Below are 19739 nucleotides of genomic sequence, written 5' to 3' on the forward strand. Positions count from 1 at the left end.
CTCCGCTTATTAGCCACTGCTGGCCTGACCTCCGTCTGCGTACGTCTCTCAAGCCACCTCTGGCGGTACGCAGGGTCTCTCCACTCTTCAGCCGTCGGCGGCAGCGCACAGTGTCTCACCATTCTTCGGCCCCGCCGGTGGCGGTGCACAGGTCTCTCTACTCTTCATCTGCCGGCAGCAGCGCGCATCTCTCCATTCTTCAGCCCCGCCGGTGGCGGCACACAGGTGTCTCCGCTCTTTAGCCGCCAGCAGCAGCGCCTCTCCATTCTTCAGCCCCGCCGGTGGCGGCACACAAGTGTCTCCAACTCTTCAGCTGCCAGCAGCGGCACGCAGCGTCTCTCCATTCTTCAGCCCCACTCCTAGGGAGAAGGGAAGCACAAGCGGGGCAGCAGAACACCGGGAGCCGCGACACTTGCCGGTGCTTGGCAACACACACTGGTGTGTCGCAACACACCGGTTGAGAATCGCTGACCTAAAGAGTTAACAAGCATGGGAAGAGTCAGCCTCAGACATATGCTTGCCAGCACTACTGGTACAAAGGAAATTCAGCAAGCCATAAGTCAACTCCAGTACAGCTGTAAATATCAACTCCAGTCAAACAGGTACCTTGCATTTCTAACAAGCACCAATACTGAAATACTGAGGAAAGAAACTTTCATAGGGACACTGAATTAGAATGTGACAACTCAGTGCATGGCACTATTGCACAAGCACAACAAAAAATTGAGAACTTAAAAGAAACTGTATCCCTGTATTCCAATCTTTCCAAATGCTCCGCAGGACCTCAAGGTCACTGAAGTCAGTCCATTTGAACAAGTCCTCAGTAAGTGTGGCTGCCACCAAGGCACACAAGAGCAGAAGCTGCACAGGCACATGCTTCTTTTAGTAAACAAGAAGCTGCCATAAAGCTAGCTAAGCTAGAATTGAAGAACGTGCAGCAGCAACTGCACACAAGACAGCCAAGATGGAGGCAGAAGAACAAAAAGTCACCACTGCTGTCATAGTTGCCGCAGCAAGGCTGCGCTGAGCTAGAAATGCCATGTCAATTGAGGAAAGCAGCAGTTACACAAGCCCAAGCTAAGTCATGAAGCCATTGTGGGACAGGAAAATAGGGAGATCCAGATTGATCAAGTTCTCTCAGAGGATCCGGGTCAGTGTACCAGAAAATACATCTTAGAGCTTGCCTTTGAGCATGGTGGCTCACTCACACCTACAGCCAGGAGAGAACAGATAAGGCAATCCTTCTGTGAGATAGTAGAGTTGCTTACCTGTAACAGGTGTTCTCACAGGACAGCAGGATGTCAGTCCTACATATGGGTGACATCAGGATGGAGCCCAATCATGGAACACTTTTGTCAGTTTCTAGAACTTTGACTGGCACCTACTGGGCATGCCCAGCATGGCACTAACCCTGCATCCAGCAGGGGTCCCCTACAGTCTCGTATATAGCAAGAAGTATGTTCAAAAATAAAACAAAATCGCAAGCAACCCAACTCCATGGGGTGGCAGGCGGGTTTCGTGAGGACTAACATCCTGCTGTCCTGTGAGAACACCTGTTACAGGTAAGCAACTCTGCTTTCTCACAGGACAAGCAAGATGGTAGTCCTCACATATGAGTGAGCAGCGAGCCGAGGATGCCCAAGCAATGCATCAAATGCACCCAAAAACGTGCAACAGGCACAACAACAGGGTTGGATTTGGGTAGGAGGGCATCCTGAAAACCCTAAAAAGGTCGCTGGTAGGATGTTGGGTAGTTAATCTGAGAATAAGTTGCATAGAACAGATTGTCCAAAAATGGAATCTTGTCTGCCAGCCTTATTCAAGCAATAATGGGCTGTGAAGGTATGGAGAGAGCTCCAGGTCACAACCTTACAAATATCAATAAGTGGCACCGAACAAAGGTGTGCCACTGATGTTGCCACGGGCCTAACAGAGAGCTTTTACATGGTCTTGTAGTAGAATGCCTGCTTGCTGGTAGCAAAAGGAGATACAGTCCACCTACCAGGAAGAAAGGGTTTGTTTTCCCACTGGATTTCCCAATTTGATGTTATCGAAAGAAACAAATAATTGAGTGGACTTCCTGTGGGCTGACGTGCACGCTAGATAAACGGCTAGGGTACGTTTGCAATCCAGGGAATGTAGGTAGAGCCTGTTCTCCTTGGAAAGAAAGTAGGTAAGATGATGGATTAAGATGAAATTCCGACACTACCTTTGGTAAAAACTTAGGGTGTGTACGGAGGACCACTCTGTCATGTAGAATTTTGGTGTAAGGCGGGTAGGAGACTAATGCCTGTAACTAACTCTGCGAGCAGATGTGATAGCGAGAAGAAAAACCACTTTCCAGATGAGATAGCAGAGATCGCAGGAATGTAGAGGCTCAAACGGAGGTTTCATGAGCCGTCCTAAGACCACGTTAAGGTCCCAAGCAGGGGCTGGAGGGCACAATGGAGGTTTCAGGTGGAGCAAACCTCTCATGAAGCGTGTGACTAGGGGTTGTTTCGAAATAGAGACATCTCCCACGCCGTTGTGGAAAGTGGCTACCACACTGACATGTACCCTTATAGAGGAAGTTTTCAGGCCTGACTCAGACAGGTGCCAGAGATAGTCCAGAAACTTTCGCGGTGGAATAAGTGAAGGGGTCTATGGACATGGACATGGACATGCACCAGACTTAAGACAGTCTCGTGGAAGGCTTTCGTGAAGCTACCAGGACTCGGGGATACAGACTCTGAAAGGTTAAGAGGTTGAAGTATTAACCTTTCAATATCCAGGCCATCAGGGACAGGGCCTGGTGGTTGGAGTGGCGTAGGCACCCATTGTTCTGAGTTATCAGAAGCGGATCCTTCCCTAGAGGGATGCGCTGGAGAACTTATAGGTCCCGGAGGATTGGGAACCAGACTTAGCGAGGCCAGGGAGGAGCTATCAGAATCATTAAACCCTTCATAACTTCATGAGAGTCTTCGATATGAGTGGAAGTGGAGGGTACGCATAGAGGAGACCGTTGGACCTTGAGAGGGCAAAGGCGTCCGTCAGCTGTGAGTGGCGGCTGCGAGTGAGCGAGAAGAAGTTCTCTACTTTGCGGTTGTGAATGGACGCAAAAAGATCTATTTGCGGATAACCCTAATGTTGGAAGATTGTGTCCGCTACCGGGGGGTTGAGAGACCATTCATGCAGATGAAAGGTCCGACTAAACCTGTCCGCCAGAACATTGTCCACGCCCGCCAAGTAGGTTGCTCTGAGGTACATAGAGTGGGAAAGAGTCCATGCCCATATCTGTGCAGCTTCCTGACACAGAAGGTAGGAGCCCGTTCCCTCTTGCTTATTGATGTTCCACATCGCTACCTGGTTGTCTGTTTGAATCAGGATGGTCTTGTTTGAGAGACAATCCTGAAAGACTGAGGGCATATCTGATCGCTCGAAGTTCCATGACATTTATCTGATGTTTGGCTTCCTCTAGAGACCAGGTGCCCTGAGTCTGGAGGTCGACATGAGCACCCCAACCTAGATTGGAGGTGTCCGTAGTTAGGATAATTTGAGGTTCTGGAACCTGAAATGGAAGGATTTGAAAGAGGTTGGAGAGCTGCATCCACCAGGCCAGCGACAGGCGGAGCTGCTTGGTAATGTGGACAATGCTAGACATTGGATGACAAGCCTGAGTCCACTGGGATTTCAAAGTCCACTGCATGACTCATGGCAAGGCTTGTCATTGGAATGACATGTATAGAGGATGCCATGTGACCCAGCAAAATGAGGAAATGACGAGCTGTCAAATAATCTAGATTCTGGAGGCATTGTGCGAGGGATACGAGTATGAGCTCGATCCTGAGGGAGGAATGCTTTTGCCTGCACGGTGTCCAGTTCGGCTCCTATGAAGAATAGGGTTTGAGACGGAACTAGGCTGGACTTAGGGTAGTTGATCAGAAACCAGAGAGACAGCAACGTATAGATAGACATAAGGAGGCTAGTGCATCCCTTTGAGTTGGAGTCTATCAGCCAATCGTCGAGATAAGGGTAGACATGGACGCCTTGACATCTCAGGTAGGCCGCGACCACTACGAGGCACTTGGTAAAGACTAGAGGTGCAGATGCTAGGCCGAACGGCAGTACCCGATACTGAAAGTGCCGGGGGCTGACCAGGAACCTAAGGAATTTGCAGTGAGACGGAGTGATCGAGAAGTGTGTATACGTGTCCTGAAGATCTAAAGAGCAAAGCCAATCTCCTTTTTGTAGAAGAGGAAGTAGAGAGCCAAAGGTTACCATCCTGAACTTTTCCTTCTGCAGATATTTGTTTAAGGCACGCAGGTCCAGTATTGGACGAATGCCCCCTGACTTTTTTGGGGTGAGGAAATACCTGGAATAGAACCCCTGCCCCTGCTGGGAGAGGGGCACTGTTTCTACTGCATGGGATTTCAGGAGGGTTGAAACCTCCTCCTTCAGAAGAGAAGAATGGTTGGATGATCCCCACGTCAGCCGAGGTGAAGAGTCTGCTGGTACAGTCAGGAAGTTGAGGTGGTAATCTTGAGTCAGTACAGCGAGTACCCACTGATCTGAAGTGCTTGTGTGCCATATGTTGGTAAAGTGGCACAACAGACGGGTACAGATGGCAGAGGAGGATGGCGTATGCTCTCCAGTGAGGAGTCCAAATCCGGCAGCTGGGCCTGGTGGAGGGGCTGGCTGAGTTTTCTGAGGCTGGGACTGTCTGGCCTGACCTTTCTGGTAAGGTCTGGAGGGGCGACCAAGTAGCAGGAGGATAATATCTCTGTGGTTTGAAGGACAGCTGCTTAGAGTCTCTTTGGAATGTCCTTTTAGAGGTGGACGAGAAATCAGAAGACACGGATGAAAGCTGGCCTAGTGTCTCATGGTGGTCTTTGAGCTGTGCTACAGTCTCCTGGATTTTGTCCCCCGAAGAGATTGTCTCCAGGGCAGGGCAGGTCAGCCAATTGGTTCTGTAACTCTGGTCTTAAGTCAGAGGACTTCAGGCAGGCCCACCTTCGTGCACTAATCCCTGCTGCGGACACCCAGGAGGCAGTGTGGACCTCGTGCTTGCCAGTACCTAGATCCTTCTGAGCCAGGGCATTGAATTGATCCTGAAGCTGGTCGGGTAAAGATTCAGAGAAACCCTGGTTCTTCTTGAATAGGTCTGTGTTATACTGGGTCATGTATAACTGGTAGGAAGCAATGCGAGAAATAAGCATTGATCCATGGAAAACACGACGGCCAAAAGCACAGACGGACCTCTGTTCTTTCCCTGGAGAAATGGAAGAATGAGGTTTAGAACGTCGTGCTTTTTTCTGGACTGACACCACAACCACAGTATGGTGATCCAGCTGTGGTTTTTGGAAACCAGGGGCTGTCTGTACCAGGTAGGTGGCATCTGTTTCCGATTCACCAGTGGTACAGAGCTTGGATGCTCCCAATTCCTCTTCAGCAAATCCAGGAGAACAGGTATGGACATTATCTCCTTGGGTGCATCTACAAATTGGACCTCTTCCAGCATTGTGTGTCTGGAGTCCTCTTCTGTGTGAAGCTGGAATGGTATGGCTTCAGACATTTCCTTTATAAAATTAATAAAGGACAGGTCCTCTGGAGGAGAACATCTTCTCTCTTCAGGGGGAGACTGCTCTGAAGGTAGATCATCAGTATCGTGGGAAGATTCATTAGTCCAAGGTTGATCACCGGCTCCCATAGGATCTCCAGAGGGGAGTAATGGTGCTATTCCTGAAGGATCAGGCCTAGGTACCAATGGCATTGGAGGTAGCACCGATTGAGGACGATGGTATCGATGGCAGAATAGGCAGAAAGATCCCAGACGGTCCGGGGGATAGGTTCCGACATTGGTGTTTCCTAGTCTTCCGATGACAAAGGTATCGGCATGGAAGGCGGTGGACATACCGGTATCCTCGGTTCCACCAGAAGGGCACTGATCAATGTATCCAGTCTGCCAAGTAGCGGTGTGCGCGCGGTGGGTATCGACTCGGTGACTGGGGCTGGCATCGGCGTGATGGAGGTTGGAAGCCCTGCAGTGCCTTATCGATCGCCTCTTGGATCATCTGATCCAATTCCTCGCGGAAGCCTGGGGCATGCAACCCCAGCTCCGGAGTAGGAGGTAATACTGGCGCCGCCGGGTCCACTGGTGAAAGTGGAGTCGTGCCTTCCGGCACCAATGAAGGTGGGGAACTCCTCTGTGACTAGGAGGGGGCCTTCTCTAGGATTTCTTAGTCGGTGGTTCAGTCGACGCTGATGCCACAGGCTTGCCTGGATCAGTTGACTGAGCCTTCCAATGACAGTGTTGAAGTTTCTCATGATGTTCTCCTCGGTCCTTCTCCGGAGCAGATAAGGAAGAAGTCGACACCTTCAGAGTAGTCTGTGCCGGTCGGGCAGCACCCGTGTCCTGCTGCTGGTGAAAGGTCGTTGGCACTGGCTCAGACTATGTCGAAGCGGTCGATAGAGTCTGAGGCTTTGCCTGAAAAAGAAACTCCATCTTCTCTGAGCAGGCTTTACGGCCCTTCGGTTTCATTTGGGCACATTTGGTGCAAGTTAGGATGTCATGGTCGGACCCCAAACACACAAACCCTATGCGGGCACTGACGAAAACCAGACACCATGGCTTCAACAAAAATTTAGCCGCAATGCGGCCGATGGCCGGTAGGCCCCAAAGGGAAAACTCAATGGGAATCGACCGCAAATGAGGGTAAAGCCTTACCTTTCGACTGCAGAGTACGGAATCAATAGGGGGGGCCCCTATGGGGTAGAAGTTTTTGAAAATTTTGAAAGAAGTTCTGTGAGGAAAATTCCTGTTAGGAATCTCTAGATAGCTCCTTTACCCGCGTGGCTACTGCTGCACGGAGACTGAAGGGGGATCCCTGCTGGATGCAGGGTTAGTGCTATGCTGGGCATGCCTAGTAGGTGCCAAAGTTCTAGAAACTTTGACAGAAGTGTTCCGTGATTGGGCTCTATCCTGATGTCACCCATATGTGGACTACCATTCTGCTTGTCCTGTGAGAACTCAATGCACGTTTTATCATGGATGTTAATCACCACCACAATGATCCACATTTGTATGCTTACGGATCACATCAGCTTAAGATTCATATATGCATATGCAAAGGCACACTATTCTAAGCCTATATGCCAGTACCCTATGTTAATTGGGTTCAAGACATGGCCAAGTGCGTCATCAGCAAGAACACATGCCACATACTCCATTGAAACCAAATACATGATCAAGCTCGCACCATCTCAATGTCTAGAATTGACATAGTGGAAAAGAAATTGAAGGGTCAGACAGGATTGACTTGGCCAAATATATGGCCCATCGTAAGCTTGTCAACTCAAGTCTAAGTTTGATGACTGTCCTGAGAACAAAACATGAAGATCTACATTCAGAAGTGTCAGACACCTGAATGTCATCACTTTTCATCATTCAAAATGTTTGATATTAAGAACTGACTATTCTCATATCTTAAGCTGAGAAAAAAAGATTTAGTCAATTGTTTAGCAACTCAAGCAAAGGCAGATGGTTTGTGAGAACAGTATAAGCAGTATCATAGCATATGCGTACAGCAAGCCTTTGCCCCAGTTGAGCACAAAGGCATTTGAGGCTAGTTTGCATCTTTGAGGCTTGCATCTTTTCCCTGGAACAGAAGAGTGAAACCTTTCTGTTCTGAGGAGGCACAAGCAGATTTTATGACAGGTATGCCCCACTCACAGAATATCTGGTTTGCTACTTCCCAGTTCAGGGACCATTCACGTAGTGCTAGGGCCAAATCAACTTGTCTACCAGGACATTCGCCATGCCTGCCAGATACATGATTCCAAGAACCATTCCCTGAGAGATGGTCCAGTCCAGTCATCACCCTGCCCTCTTGGCAGAGTCCCTCCATCTTTTTTTCTGTGGAGTCGTGTGGTCATGGGAGCAGCGTCTGAGGGTTTTCAGATTTGCTCTCTCCTCCCAGTTTTTGTAAGTGATTTTTTGCTAGAGCTGCTTGTAATGTTTTCCGTGATGTGGAATGTGTTTCTTGTTGGCACTTATGTTAAATCGAATATCGGTACATAAAAAAGAAATATCACATCTGTTTACAGTGAACTGAGTGATGCAGGAAACCTCAATGTTTCCTTTTGTCTATTACAGTTAAACAATTGTACATAATCATAGATAAAGAACATATAGTATAGTGTTAGCTAAGGTGGTGTTGGAAATCTCTACAGACAAACAACTGTACATAGTCATATGAGGAACATAGGGTGTAGAGTTGACTAAAGTGGTGTTGGAAACCTAAAAGTTTCCTTTTGTTTTTTTTAGATAAACAGTTATGCATAGTCATAAATACAGGGTATAGATAAACAATTGTGCGTAGTCATAAATATATAGCATAGGGTATAGAGTTAATTAAGGAGCACTGAAGGAGTTAGCAGGAGAATGATCAGGGGAAACAGGGACGATTCGGGGTAGGTAGGGAGTGGAGTCATGTATCGTTCTGAGTATATATTGAGTGATTGATGGGTGTAATTTACAAGTTTATGTGGGAAGGGCATGTGTTCGTTTTCACAGTGTTTGAGATTGGAGGTCGGCTTGCATCACTCCCCTGCCTTAGCTGCCTCTGCTATGCATCAGGATTTTGTCTTCTATAGCTCTCTTTGTAGAACCCAACTCTTTTCCCACCTAGACCTCTTGTGGGTCAGCTGCCTCCCAGGCAAAAGGGAGAGAGGTGGTGCTTTCAGTATGGGACAGTTTCCCATTCTGTCTTGCTCGGACAGCCTATAGCTTGAGATTCACCAATGTGTGAGGACTACCATCCTGCTCGTCCTGAGAAAACAGATTTGCTTACCTGTAACAGGTTTTCTGCATGGATAGCAGGTTTACTCCTCATGATACCCACCTCCCCTGGGAGTTGATTTCTCCATGTATTAGCTAGATTATAAACTGAAGAACTCTGCCTAGGGGGCAGGGTGATGACTACATCTGCACATGTTCAGTAGAGCATGTTTGAAAGTTCTAGATTCTTTGAGATCAAAATTCCATGCTGGGCTTCATCCGATGTCCTTGGACATCTGATGAGGGCTATCATCCTGCTTGTCCTTGGAGAACGACAGCTCTATTTTGGGAGCTTTGGAGGCAGTGCAGTTGGCATTGAGAGTTTGGAGAAAGTGTAGGTTTTTTATTCTCTTCATTGGATTTTTGGGCCTCCTTGGAGGATTCAGGCAAACTACTTGGGGTCCCTGAAAAATGTCAGGAAACCCACTTTCTGGCTAGTTGTGCCTGGTTTCTGGATTGTTTGGGGATTTTTACAGTTGAGACCCCTAAGTTTTGCCTGGGTAGAGGTCATGGTGAAACATTTTCCTGAAGGGCCCAGGATAGGGAAGACCTGCCCCTCTGAAACCTCTTGAAAGACAGAGGTATGGACCCACTGCAGAGAGGTTCTGGTGTTTTTGGACTCAGATTTTGGGAAGAAGTTTTTGGTTGAAAGAACTGGAAGTGTTTTGCTGCCCCTTTCCTGTCTTGAAGAGGAAGCTTGGAGAGCTGTGTATTCTTCAGTGGATCCTTCCCATCTAAGGATTAAATTGAGATATTTGGAGAGCTGCGAGTAAGATTAAACACTTAAATTTGCTGATTGTGGGACCTTAGGCACATGCGCCTGCAGTGGGAACGTGGGCTGCCGGCACCTCTGATGACATCACACAGCTGGGTTTATAAGGCTCAGCTATACTCAGGAGCTTTGCCTCAGCAATGTGTTTCCTGTATCCTGCTCCTGTGTTCTCCTGGTTCCTGAATCTTCAGTCTTGTCTTGCTCAGCCTGTCTCATCCAGTGTGTCTTCATGTATATTCGGCCTGACTTCCAGATAATGACCTCTTGCTTTGAATCTGACCATGAGTGCCTGCCATGGGACCTCACCTCTTGCTTGGACTTAACTACGTTTGCTTACTGCCTGCCCCGACTTTTGGCATGTTCTGGTTATTTCAGCTTGTTGTTTGTTCTGACACTGGGCATGTTCTTGAACTCTTGCTTTCTCTGTCCTAGTGACTCACCCTAAGTCCTGCTGGCTGCCAGAACCCTAGGGCTCAACCCGCAGGGGAGGCAACTGGTATAGGTGAAGCTCTAGCCTGTTCTGCTACAGGATGCATTTGCCTGTCGGCTGCGTCAACTATGCCACAGCATAAAGGGTTCACTTCCATGCCAATCCTTACAAAACCTAAGTCTGAGGACCCCCTACTTGGAGCCTTCACCCCTCAGGAGAGAGGAAATTGGGATTCTGTGCATAGACTTACCATTTTTACCAGCATTAGAGGTGTTTTTCTTGCCCACACAAGCATACCCTACACACTTGGGAACCTTTTTTTATCCATGCCCTGGAAGTAAGAGACCCTTGCACAGATAAAGGATTGAACAGCAAAGATCAATCTGAGGTGCTAAAAACTGTTTGAACTGTGCCATTTACTTATCTGATTCACTTTCCGTCAAGTTTACTTTTGGCCACTCAACATCCAAGTCTCCTGTTTGTTACTGGTAAGTACAGCACTCACAGTTGGTAAAGGATTTCTGTCTCCCAGGGAAAAGTTACAAAATCACCCCTGCCACTCAGGGTCTTGAAGGAAAATTTTCTCCCCCCCCCAATCAGTAAAGAACCAAAGCCCTGGGGAAAGATTTGTGAATGAGCTAGTACAAGTGGATCCGATCCCAAGAACTATAATTTCTTTTATTGTGTGCTGGTAGCTACCTGCTACCCTAACATGGGGTTACATGTGTGTAAGATATTAGGTACGTTGCCATCCTGGTTTATGTAGTCTTGTTATGATCAGTTCTTAATATACTATCTATGTTTGTGTTCTATAGGGTGATCTGTTTATCCCAATGCAGCCTTAGGGTGAAAAGTCTGTGCTGGGTGACCACATTTTTTATGTCGATACTGCTTTGAAATATTAAAGATTTGACTTTGGACTTAATGGGAGAGACACGACTGATCCTAAGGGGTAGATGCACCTTTTTTTTTTTTTTTTTAATCATATGTGCTGTGTGCGTCTGTTTTTCCACTACTTTTTTCAATACAAACATGAAATGTCCATGTTTGTAAGAACAAAAACTAGTAAGACTCAGTTCCTGGCTCCTAGCATTAATTTGCTCATGAACAGTTGTGTCTATCACAACATGGAAAAGGACAGTAATAAAATGAGAGGTGGGACCAGTCCAATTATCCAGTACTTGCTAATCTGTAAGACAAGCGGGTGACATGTTCCCTACACTTGGCTCAGGCTCTTCCTATTTTGATTAAGATGGGCAGGTAATGCTCACAATCCTTTTGAAGACAGGAAAAGTATTACCTTGAGAAAATTGTTTTTAAAAGCTGGCTAAAAAGCAGATCAAAAAATGGCTGATTTTTTGCAGTACTTGGTTTGTATGTAGAAGAATTATGTGGCAGGCAAATACTAAAGGCCAAGTATGACTGCTTCCTGATAGATAAGATTAAAGTCATTATTTGTAAGAGCACACACATACTGGTTGCCCTCCTGTTCCTTACTGTATGTAAGGAACAGGAGGGCAACCAGTAGACATCCAAAGCATCATTTATAATCATGTGAAACTTTAGGAAAATTTACACTGACTGTCTCAGGTAACAAAACTTCAGACTCCTCATGCCCTATTATACTTGTGACATGAGCAACTGGACAAAAGGACTCTTAATGTTAATTACATTGGACATAAAAGTTAGCTCAAGATGTAAGTCAAGATGAAACTATCAACTATTACTGAAGGAGCACAATACATAGGATTGATGCAGTGCCATTTTCAGTAGGACTACTATACTATCTCATCTCTCATACTTACCCTGTGTCCCATAGAGAGTAGAATCTGCCACTCCAGGGTGCAATGTAACCTAAAGAAAGGTGGAAAATTACTGAGTACTTATCTATATGCTGTATGGCTAGCATAAACATTTAGCTGAACTACAAAGTACTACTACAGAAATTAGTTTTAATTACACTGTGCCAAAATGAAATTGGAATGAAGCAGCCTAGTGATTAGAACAGCAGGCTGTGAACCAGGAAAGCTAGGATTCAAGTCTGTCTTCTGTTTAAGAACTTAGGCAAGTCACTTCATTCTCCATCGCCTCAGGTACAAATTGTGAGTGTTCTGGAGACATTGTACCTGAATGTAATATGCTTTGAAGTGGCTGACAGTCATGAAAGATAGAATATAAATTTTAAAAAATTGTGACAAACCAGAAAGGGAGAGAAGGGTATGAGTCATCTGGAGGAATTCTTTCCTTAAAAATATTGGAGGCTTCTACTGCATAATCCAGGGAGCAGGAAAGTTACTCAGATAAGTTTATTGGGTTATTTAGTAGAACATCTGCCAGTGTTTTCTCTGACCAGGCTTACTTGGCTAAATTTGACTAGTGCTGAATACTGGGGCTAGCTGGATAAAGTTTAGCCATGCCACCCTGCCCTGCTCAAATGTTAGCCTGGCAAGGACTTACCCCAGTTACAATTTATCCTCTCAGCATTGTGGAAAACTTAAAATTCAGTGTTTGTATATTTACCTAATTGCTTTTCTTTATAATATTTTATTGATATTCCACCTTTCATGACACTTCAAAGTGGATTACATTCAAGTACTGTAGGTATTTCCCTATCCACAGAGAGTGTACAATCTAAGTTTGTATGAGTCCATGGAGAGTGATTTGATTTGTCTAATGTCAGGATTTGAACTCTGGCTTCCTTTGTTCGCAACCTGCTGTTCTAACTACTAGATTGCCCCTATATGCTGTGTTTTAGGAAAGCAGATCCACAGGAGCACAATTTAGCTTGCTGGGCCAAGTTGGTTTGATTAATAGCAGAAGCAGGGAGAACAACAAGTATTGGAATGAACTAAACAAATGCAGAAAATACCCAAGATTTTTTTTTTCTAGTTTAAAAAGATTTTAAAAAATAGTGAGACTAACTTTCCCAATGCAAGATATTACAAAATGACAACCTGTGCGAGAACACAAAAATAAGTTAGTCTGCTGGCAAAAAAAAAATCTATACAGTGGAGAAGAGAAAAAAATATAGGTATGAATGGTTAAGGGACAGTCAACAGAAGGCAAAGAAGACATGAAAGTAAAGTTTTATCCACATTTAAGTACCACCTAGCTATCCAAAACAGAACAGAGGAGACATGGCTAGAGATCTGGTATTAGGCATGAAGGAAAAAAAGTTAAAAAAAAAAAAAAAAAAAAAGAATTGGGTAACATCAGCATATCAGGGATTAAATCTGGTCCAGAATTTTTTCTGGCCATTTGGCTAGTGGAGGAAAGAAAAGCAAGTTATACACAGGACTAAATGGCGAGAAACATTTTTCTATGCTGTTTTTAGATTCCAACTATACTGCATATACTACCAAAACAGTTCTTATGATTTCAATACACAAGACTATTTTCTGATTATACTTGCATCAAATTATCTGGCAAGTAAGCACTGTCATTTACATAAGCAGACACTCTTCCCATTCTATAATTTCACCCCGCAGCCTGTCCTAATCACTGGGGAATTTACTCATGGAGTCAATAGAGAACAGAAGCACTGATCTTTGTTCCTAGCACTTTGGAGATAAGAGTAGAAATTGTGGGGGTCTTCCATTCCAGGGCCACTACAACCAGTAAACCCAGGAAACTGGGCCTAGTATACTGGTTTTCCCCAATTTGTGTTTATAGAAAAACTGCTTGGTACAGCTGGCCCCTTTGTCTTCCAAGTACTTGGCCTGATAGCACTGAAGTTGAGAAAAGGTGATGGGGTTCTCCACTCCAGCCGCCACTGAACCAGATATCCAGTTCAATACAGAAAAGCACTTGTATGATCATCATTGCTCAGGATGATGGCCGAGAGAGGGAATTGGCAATAGTGGGATTTTTTTAAGCTACTCAGCTGACACTGAGGAGACTGTGGCATTGAGTTGTTACAAAGTTTCTATACTATACACATCCTTTCATATCCCACAGCATATTGAAGTTATGATACATTTATTTATGGGGGTGAAAGGGACATCTGAAATTTATCTGATTTATATTCTGCTTTATTTTCAGCACTTCAAAGTGGATTACATTCAAGTACTTTAGGTATTTTGTTCAACTGGTAAAAAAATCAGAAACTTTATTGTGGAAGCAGCAGAGGGCATCAGATAGTTGCTTTCTGAAAAATACTGCTAGCTAGTATCATCCAGCCATGCAAGCCTGCTACCCTAGCAAGAAAAATGTTATCGAGTGACTAGCATATTCAATCCTATGCATATAGTACTACTGGGGTGTATCAAGCACAGACGCTTGGGGAATGCCAGTCAAAAGCAGAGAGCGATAGGAGGGACTAAATTTTCAAGATATTTAAACATTTGGATAAAAAAAAGATATGAATAACACTGAACAGTCTGAAACACCAATTATGTCACAATAGAAAACAATCTCACCATATACTGTACCATCAACTTTATGAAAAAATCTTTTGAAAAAATTTTTTGAAAATGATTATATATTTTTTTGAAAATTTTTTTTTTTTTTTTTTTTATGAGAGATGGGGTAAGTTTCATATATTTTGATGCATGCCTCCACGGCCTTGCTTCAATTTTTTAATTATAATCAACTTACCTCCCTCCCCCTCTCTATTTTATTCAACAATTTAACAAACTTTTTTTGATATTTGAGTAAAAGATATCTAATCTATGTATCATTCAATAAACCCTCTAAGCCATGTTTCAATGTCCAAATATTAAATGTCTCCGTCAAATTTTTTATTTTACTTGTGAAGTTCAAACTAATGTCTCTTTCAATCTTTCTCCAACCCTGTTTAATTGTTCTTTCTTCAACGAAATAGATTTTCTTTTTTATTCATTATTAAATTGTATGAGTACTTTTTACTCTGAGCTTTTTATCTCTGCTTCTATTTGTTTGAACAAAAATGCATCTCCATTCATTCAGGCGACATTGTTTGTGTATCAATTACAATAAGCTTTCGTTACTGCCAAAGGCTATTAAAAGTATATGCGGTTTCTATCTCATTTGGACTCAACTTAACATGGTGGGGTTATAAATCTTCTTTCCAATTATTGACACCAAACAAACACGTCTCTCTCATATTCTCCCAACACGGCCATGTTTCGAAAAATACTCCTTTTCTTCGTCAGGGGAGTCCGCGTTTGTTCTTTACTCCTCTATCTCAGGTAATCAAGTCTGAATGATGGCGTTCTTCTACCAGCTCGCTTCCAATTCATTCTTTTTAAATTAGTCAGCAGATCCTATGTCAACCAATGGGGAGTTGTACGTCTTACGTCATTCATTCCCACGTCTCTGACTATGGTATTACCTTAGTTCTCCAACGGGTCAGATTAGTGACGCCCATTCTATTTCCTCATTCAACCCAACCGGGACTACCGTATTTAATTTAAAAATCCAATGCTGTTCGCTGTAGTTCAAGCTTCTCTTCTGATCTCCACCCCGCGGGCTAACCTCCACTGTGTCTATGGATTGTCCATCTTAATTGTTCAAACTGATGCCCATGTTTAACACAATAGTCAACTATCGGTGCTTCTAAAGTTTTAGTTTTCAGTTTTGACCTGTGCTCAATAAGTCTGGTCTTAATAGATCTTGATGTTCTACCGACAATTTTTTGGGCAAGGGCATTGGATTAAATAGATTACATTTTTCGAGGTGCAATTGGACTCTCTCCTCCTGATGTGATATCCTGCCAATCCATACCTTCAATCGTTGTGGCACACATGTCACAATGTTGTCCCCCTTGAGGATCTTGTTCGATATTCCTCAGTATATCTGCATGAACTACCATATCTCTGATGTTTGAACCCCATGTAGTGGCAATGAGGGGTAATTCCTCAAAATCATTATGTATAGACAATATATGCCAATGTCTACGAATGGAGGCTATGATGGACGCTGTCGCCGTACTCTGGGGTATTATACAAGTCAATCTGCCCTGTTCCTTCTTACTCTGATAGTGTAAGAGCTGATCCCGATCAGAAAATTTGGCTCTTTTATAGGCTCTGTTAATAATTTTCTGAGGATATCCCCTCTCTTTGAATTTCTTTTTTTTTTTTTTTTAAAAAGATCTGCCTGTCTCTCGAATTCCTCTCTAGTGGAACAAATTCTCTTGTATCTAAAGAATTGGCTTGCTGGTAATCCCTGTTTCAATGATAAAGCATGGTGACTGTGATATTTCAAAAGAAGAGAAGCTTGAACTACAGCGAACAGCATTGGATTTTTAAATTAAATACGGTAGTCCCGGTTGGGTTGAATGAGGAAATAGAATGGGCATCACAAATCTGACCCTTTGGAGAACTAAGGTAATACCATAGAGACATGGGAATGAATGACGTAAGACGTACAACTCCCCATTGGTTGTCATAGTATCTGCTGACTAATTTAAAAAGAATGAATTGAAAGCGAGCTGGTAGAAGAACGCCATCATTCAAAGTTGATTACCTGAGAGAGAGAAGTAAAGAACAAACGCGGACTCCCCTGACGAAGAAAAGGAGTATTTTTCGAAACATGGCCGTGTTGGGAGAATATGAGAGATAAGTGTTTGTTTGGCGTCAATAATTGGAAAGAAGATTTATAACCCCACCATGTTAAGTTGAGTCCAAATGAGATAGAAACCGCATATACTTTTAATAGCCTTTGGCAGTAGCGAAAGCTTATTGCAATTGACACACAAACAATGTCGCCTGAATGAATGGAGATGCATTTTTGTTCAAACAAATAGAAGCAGAGATAAAAAGCTCAGAGTAAAAAGTACTCATAATTTAATAACGAATAAAAAAAAAAATCTATTTCGTTGAAGAAAGAACAATTAAACAGGGTTGGAGAAAGATCGAAAGACATTAGTTTGAACTTCACAAGTAAAATCAAACATTTTTGACGGGGACATTTAATAATTGGACAAACATGGTTTAGAGGGTTTATTGAATGGTATATAGATATCTTTTTACTCAAATATCAAAAAAAGTTTGTTAAAAAATTGTTGAATAAAATAGAGAGGGGGAGGGAGGTAAGTTGATAATTAAAAAATTGAAGCAAGGCCATGGAGGCATGCATCAAAATATATGAAATGTACCCCATCTCATAAAAAAATTTTCAAAAATTTTTTTCATAAAGTTGATGGTACAGTATATGGTGAGATTTTATTATTTGGGAGTGTGATTTTTTGTCTTACCTTAGTGGAGATTAACAAGAGGACAATAGAAAACATGGCATTGGAGAACATGTTTTGCAGCAGAAAAGGGGTTAGAGAGTAGAGATAGAAAAGTAAACAAATCCCTCAATTACTATGGATTTCAGGTCTAACAATTTAAACATACACCACTGAGAAATACTTCCATCTGCACAGAAAGAGAAACATCCAAACTGGTGGTGAAAAGATTTTATCTATTTCTAGACTGAAAATTTATATAACTTGAATAAACAAATTGACACATTGATAGTAAACGTATAATAGCGAACATTTAGCTTACACTTTCATAGAGTAAGTATTATATAGAAATCAGTATTTACTTCACATCTAAATACACTCACCTGTATAAGTCAAATAGATTACAGTCAAGAAAACAACTCCTGCAGCAAGAGATACTCCCAAGAAGAACAGCGTCTGGAACTCTTGCTTTGTTAGCTTATCTCTCAGATATTGCAAAAAAGCATAGGCCTGCAGCAGTGCAAAGACACCTATGTGAAATGAGATGAAAAACCACACCCCACCATGTCATTTCTCATGAGTAATAGCTTCAATAAACTTTCCGCCTTTTCAAAAGTCATAAAGGGAACATGGTAACTTAAGGTACAATATCTACATTTCGTGTTCCAAGCAGTATTACTAGTTCCCTAACAAGTTTTTATTAGACTGTCATCTCATGCACACTTATTATAATGTTGTGGGTAGCATAGCTACATTCAAAGGACTGATGATGAGGACGAATAGTCTAACTAGAGTACTAAACAGAAGTCCAGAGACCTGAAACCATGACTTCCTCTGCCACTGATCGTGTGCAAGTGTAACCAGTCCAATAAGCTTTATTTACCCATGGAACCCAAATGAAGACAAGGTATTTGTTCTAGTCTGCCTTTCCTGCTCAACATTTTTATTAAAAAAAAAAAAAAAATTGGTTCAAATTTGTTTTAATCTGAACAGCCTTATTTAGTTGTAAAATTATAGGCCAGGAGAAATTTGATGAAGAGAAGAATGTAAAATTCATTTTAAACGTGCAACACTGAGCTGCTTTTTTTTTTTTTTTTAGGAATAGGTGGTATAAAAATGGAATAAGCAAGCTATTTATGTTACAATAATAGTGTTTATTAAGTCAAAAGTATCTAATTTGATTGTCACATGTTGGGATAAATCAGCATCCAGCAAAACATTGTCAGTGCTTAGAAGGCCTACATCTCTCATTTTTCAGTTAGCACGTGAAACAATTTTCTATTATCCAGAAATTAAATTTCAATTTTGATTGCCATAGAATACAAGTTATTTAAAAGGCAACGACCTCTATGACCCATGGCATTTCATTTGATCTGCAATGTTTAGGTGTTTCATTTTCATAAATAAAGATTTCCCATATAATTTCTTACCTGCAGCTGCCATATGCTCACTTGTTCGGATTGGCTGGAAACCCACAAAAGGGATTTGCATGGATAATATTAAACCCACTATATAGAAGGTGCTATAAGCTGTGAAAAAAAAAAAAAAAAAGACAGATCCTTATACAGATACCTAAACTCATTTTTTATGCATTTTTGTTATAAGAAAGATATGGAAAATATTAGTACACTAAAGTATGACAGGTTTAAAATACATGATGAAAGGCAAACTTTTATTGCTTGTAAATTAAATTCCTTTTCCAGACATGTAGTCATGTTTAAAAAAATCAATTTCAACTATTTATAAAATCGAGCTCTGAAATTTCTTTTTTTTACCTTTAAAGTACCCTACAGTACTTATATAAATATTTGTTAGCAGATAAGGACAATTTGTCACCCAGTCACTTCTGTACCTTTCTCTGGACCCTTTTTACTCATGGCCTGCTAGTGGAATATAAATCAAATAGAAGAAATAAAATAAATACTAAGGTCCCTTCGTTTCTCTCTCATGCATGCTTGAATTCTGTCACAGTTGATTTTTGCACCACTGTGTCCCAGGTATCTACCATCTTTTCAGTGAAAAGGTTTTACATTCCTTTAGAGCAGTGGTCCAACCTTTTTTGCACCAGGGAGTGGCTTCAAGCAAGACTATTTTTGCAGGGCCGGGTGGGGGTGGGGCAGGATTTTAGTGCATACTTAATTATGACATTTATAAATCCTGCACCTCCAGTTCTCTAACTCTGTGCATCCACTGAAATTCCCCCAAACAATGGAGTTTGGATGTTTCCCTTATAGCTCATCATACTAAAAGATATTTTCAAATTCTGGTGTCACATCACAGTAACAGCAGCACAAACACCTTCCTCTGCCAGGCACATTGTGAACTAACAAAACCCCACAAAAAAAAAAAAAAAGACACTCAAAATCTATACTGCAATCCCATCGTAACATATAACAGTAATAATACCAGGGACTCAAACAAAAACCCTACCTGTGAATAAGCAAGGGTAAATATTACACTGGGTACTAGGATAACAATACACCACCTGAGGAAACTAAACAAACCCGATTGCTATAGATCCCTAAACAGACACTACATGCTAGCAGAATCTCTCATGTCACACACACAGAGC

General features: G+C 42.7%; 1 protein-coding gene across 1 annotated transcript in view; it reads right to left on the reverse strand.

The window, feature by feature from the left end:
* STT3B (STT3 oligosaccharyltransferase complex catalytic subunit B) overlaps positions 1-19739 on the reverse strand; it is a 217760-nt gene that overhangs the window by 34828 nt on the left and 163193 nt on the right. Inside the window, exons 6-8 of the mRNA XM_029589417.1 lie at positions 18598-18696; positions 17551-17697; positions 11823-11871 (exon numbers count right to left, since the gene is read on the reverse strand). Of these exons, the coding sequence (XP_029445277.1) occupies positions 11823-11871; positions 17551-17697; positions 18598-18696 (295 nt within the window). The remainder of the gene's footprint in view (positions 1-11822; positions 11872-17550; positions 17698-18597; positions 18697-19739) is intronic.

This window comes from Rhinatrema bivittatum, chromosome 2 (assembly GCF_901001135.1).
Source record: "Rhinatrema bivittatum chromosome 2, aRhiBiv1.1, whole genome shotgun sequence".
Taxonomy (NCBI): domain Eukaryota; kingdom Metazoa; phylum Chordata; class Amphibia; order Gymnophiona; family Rhinatrematidae; genus Rhinatrema; species Rhinatrema bivittatum.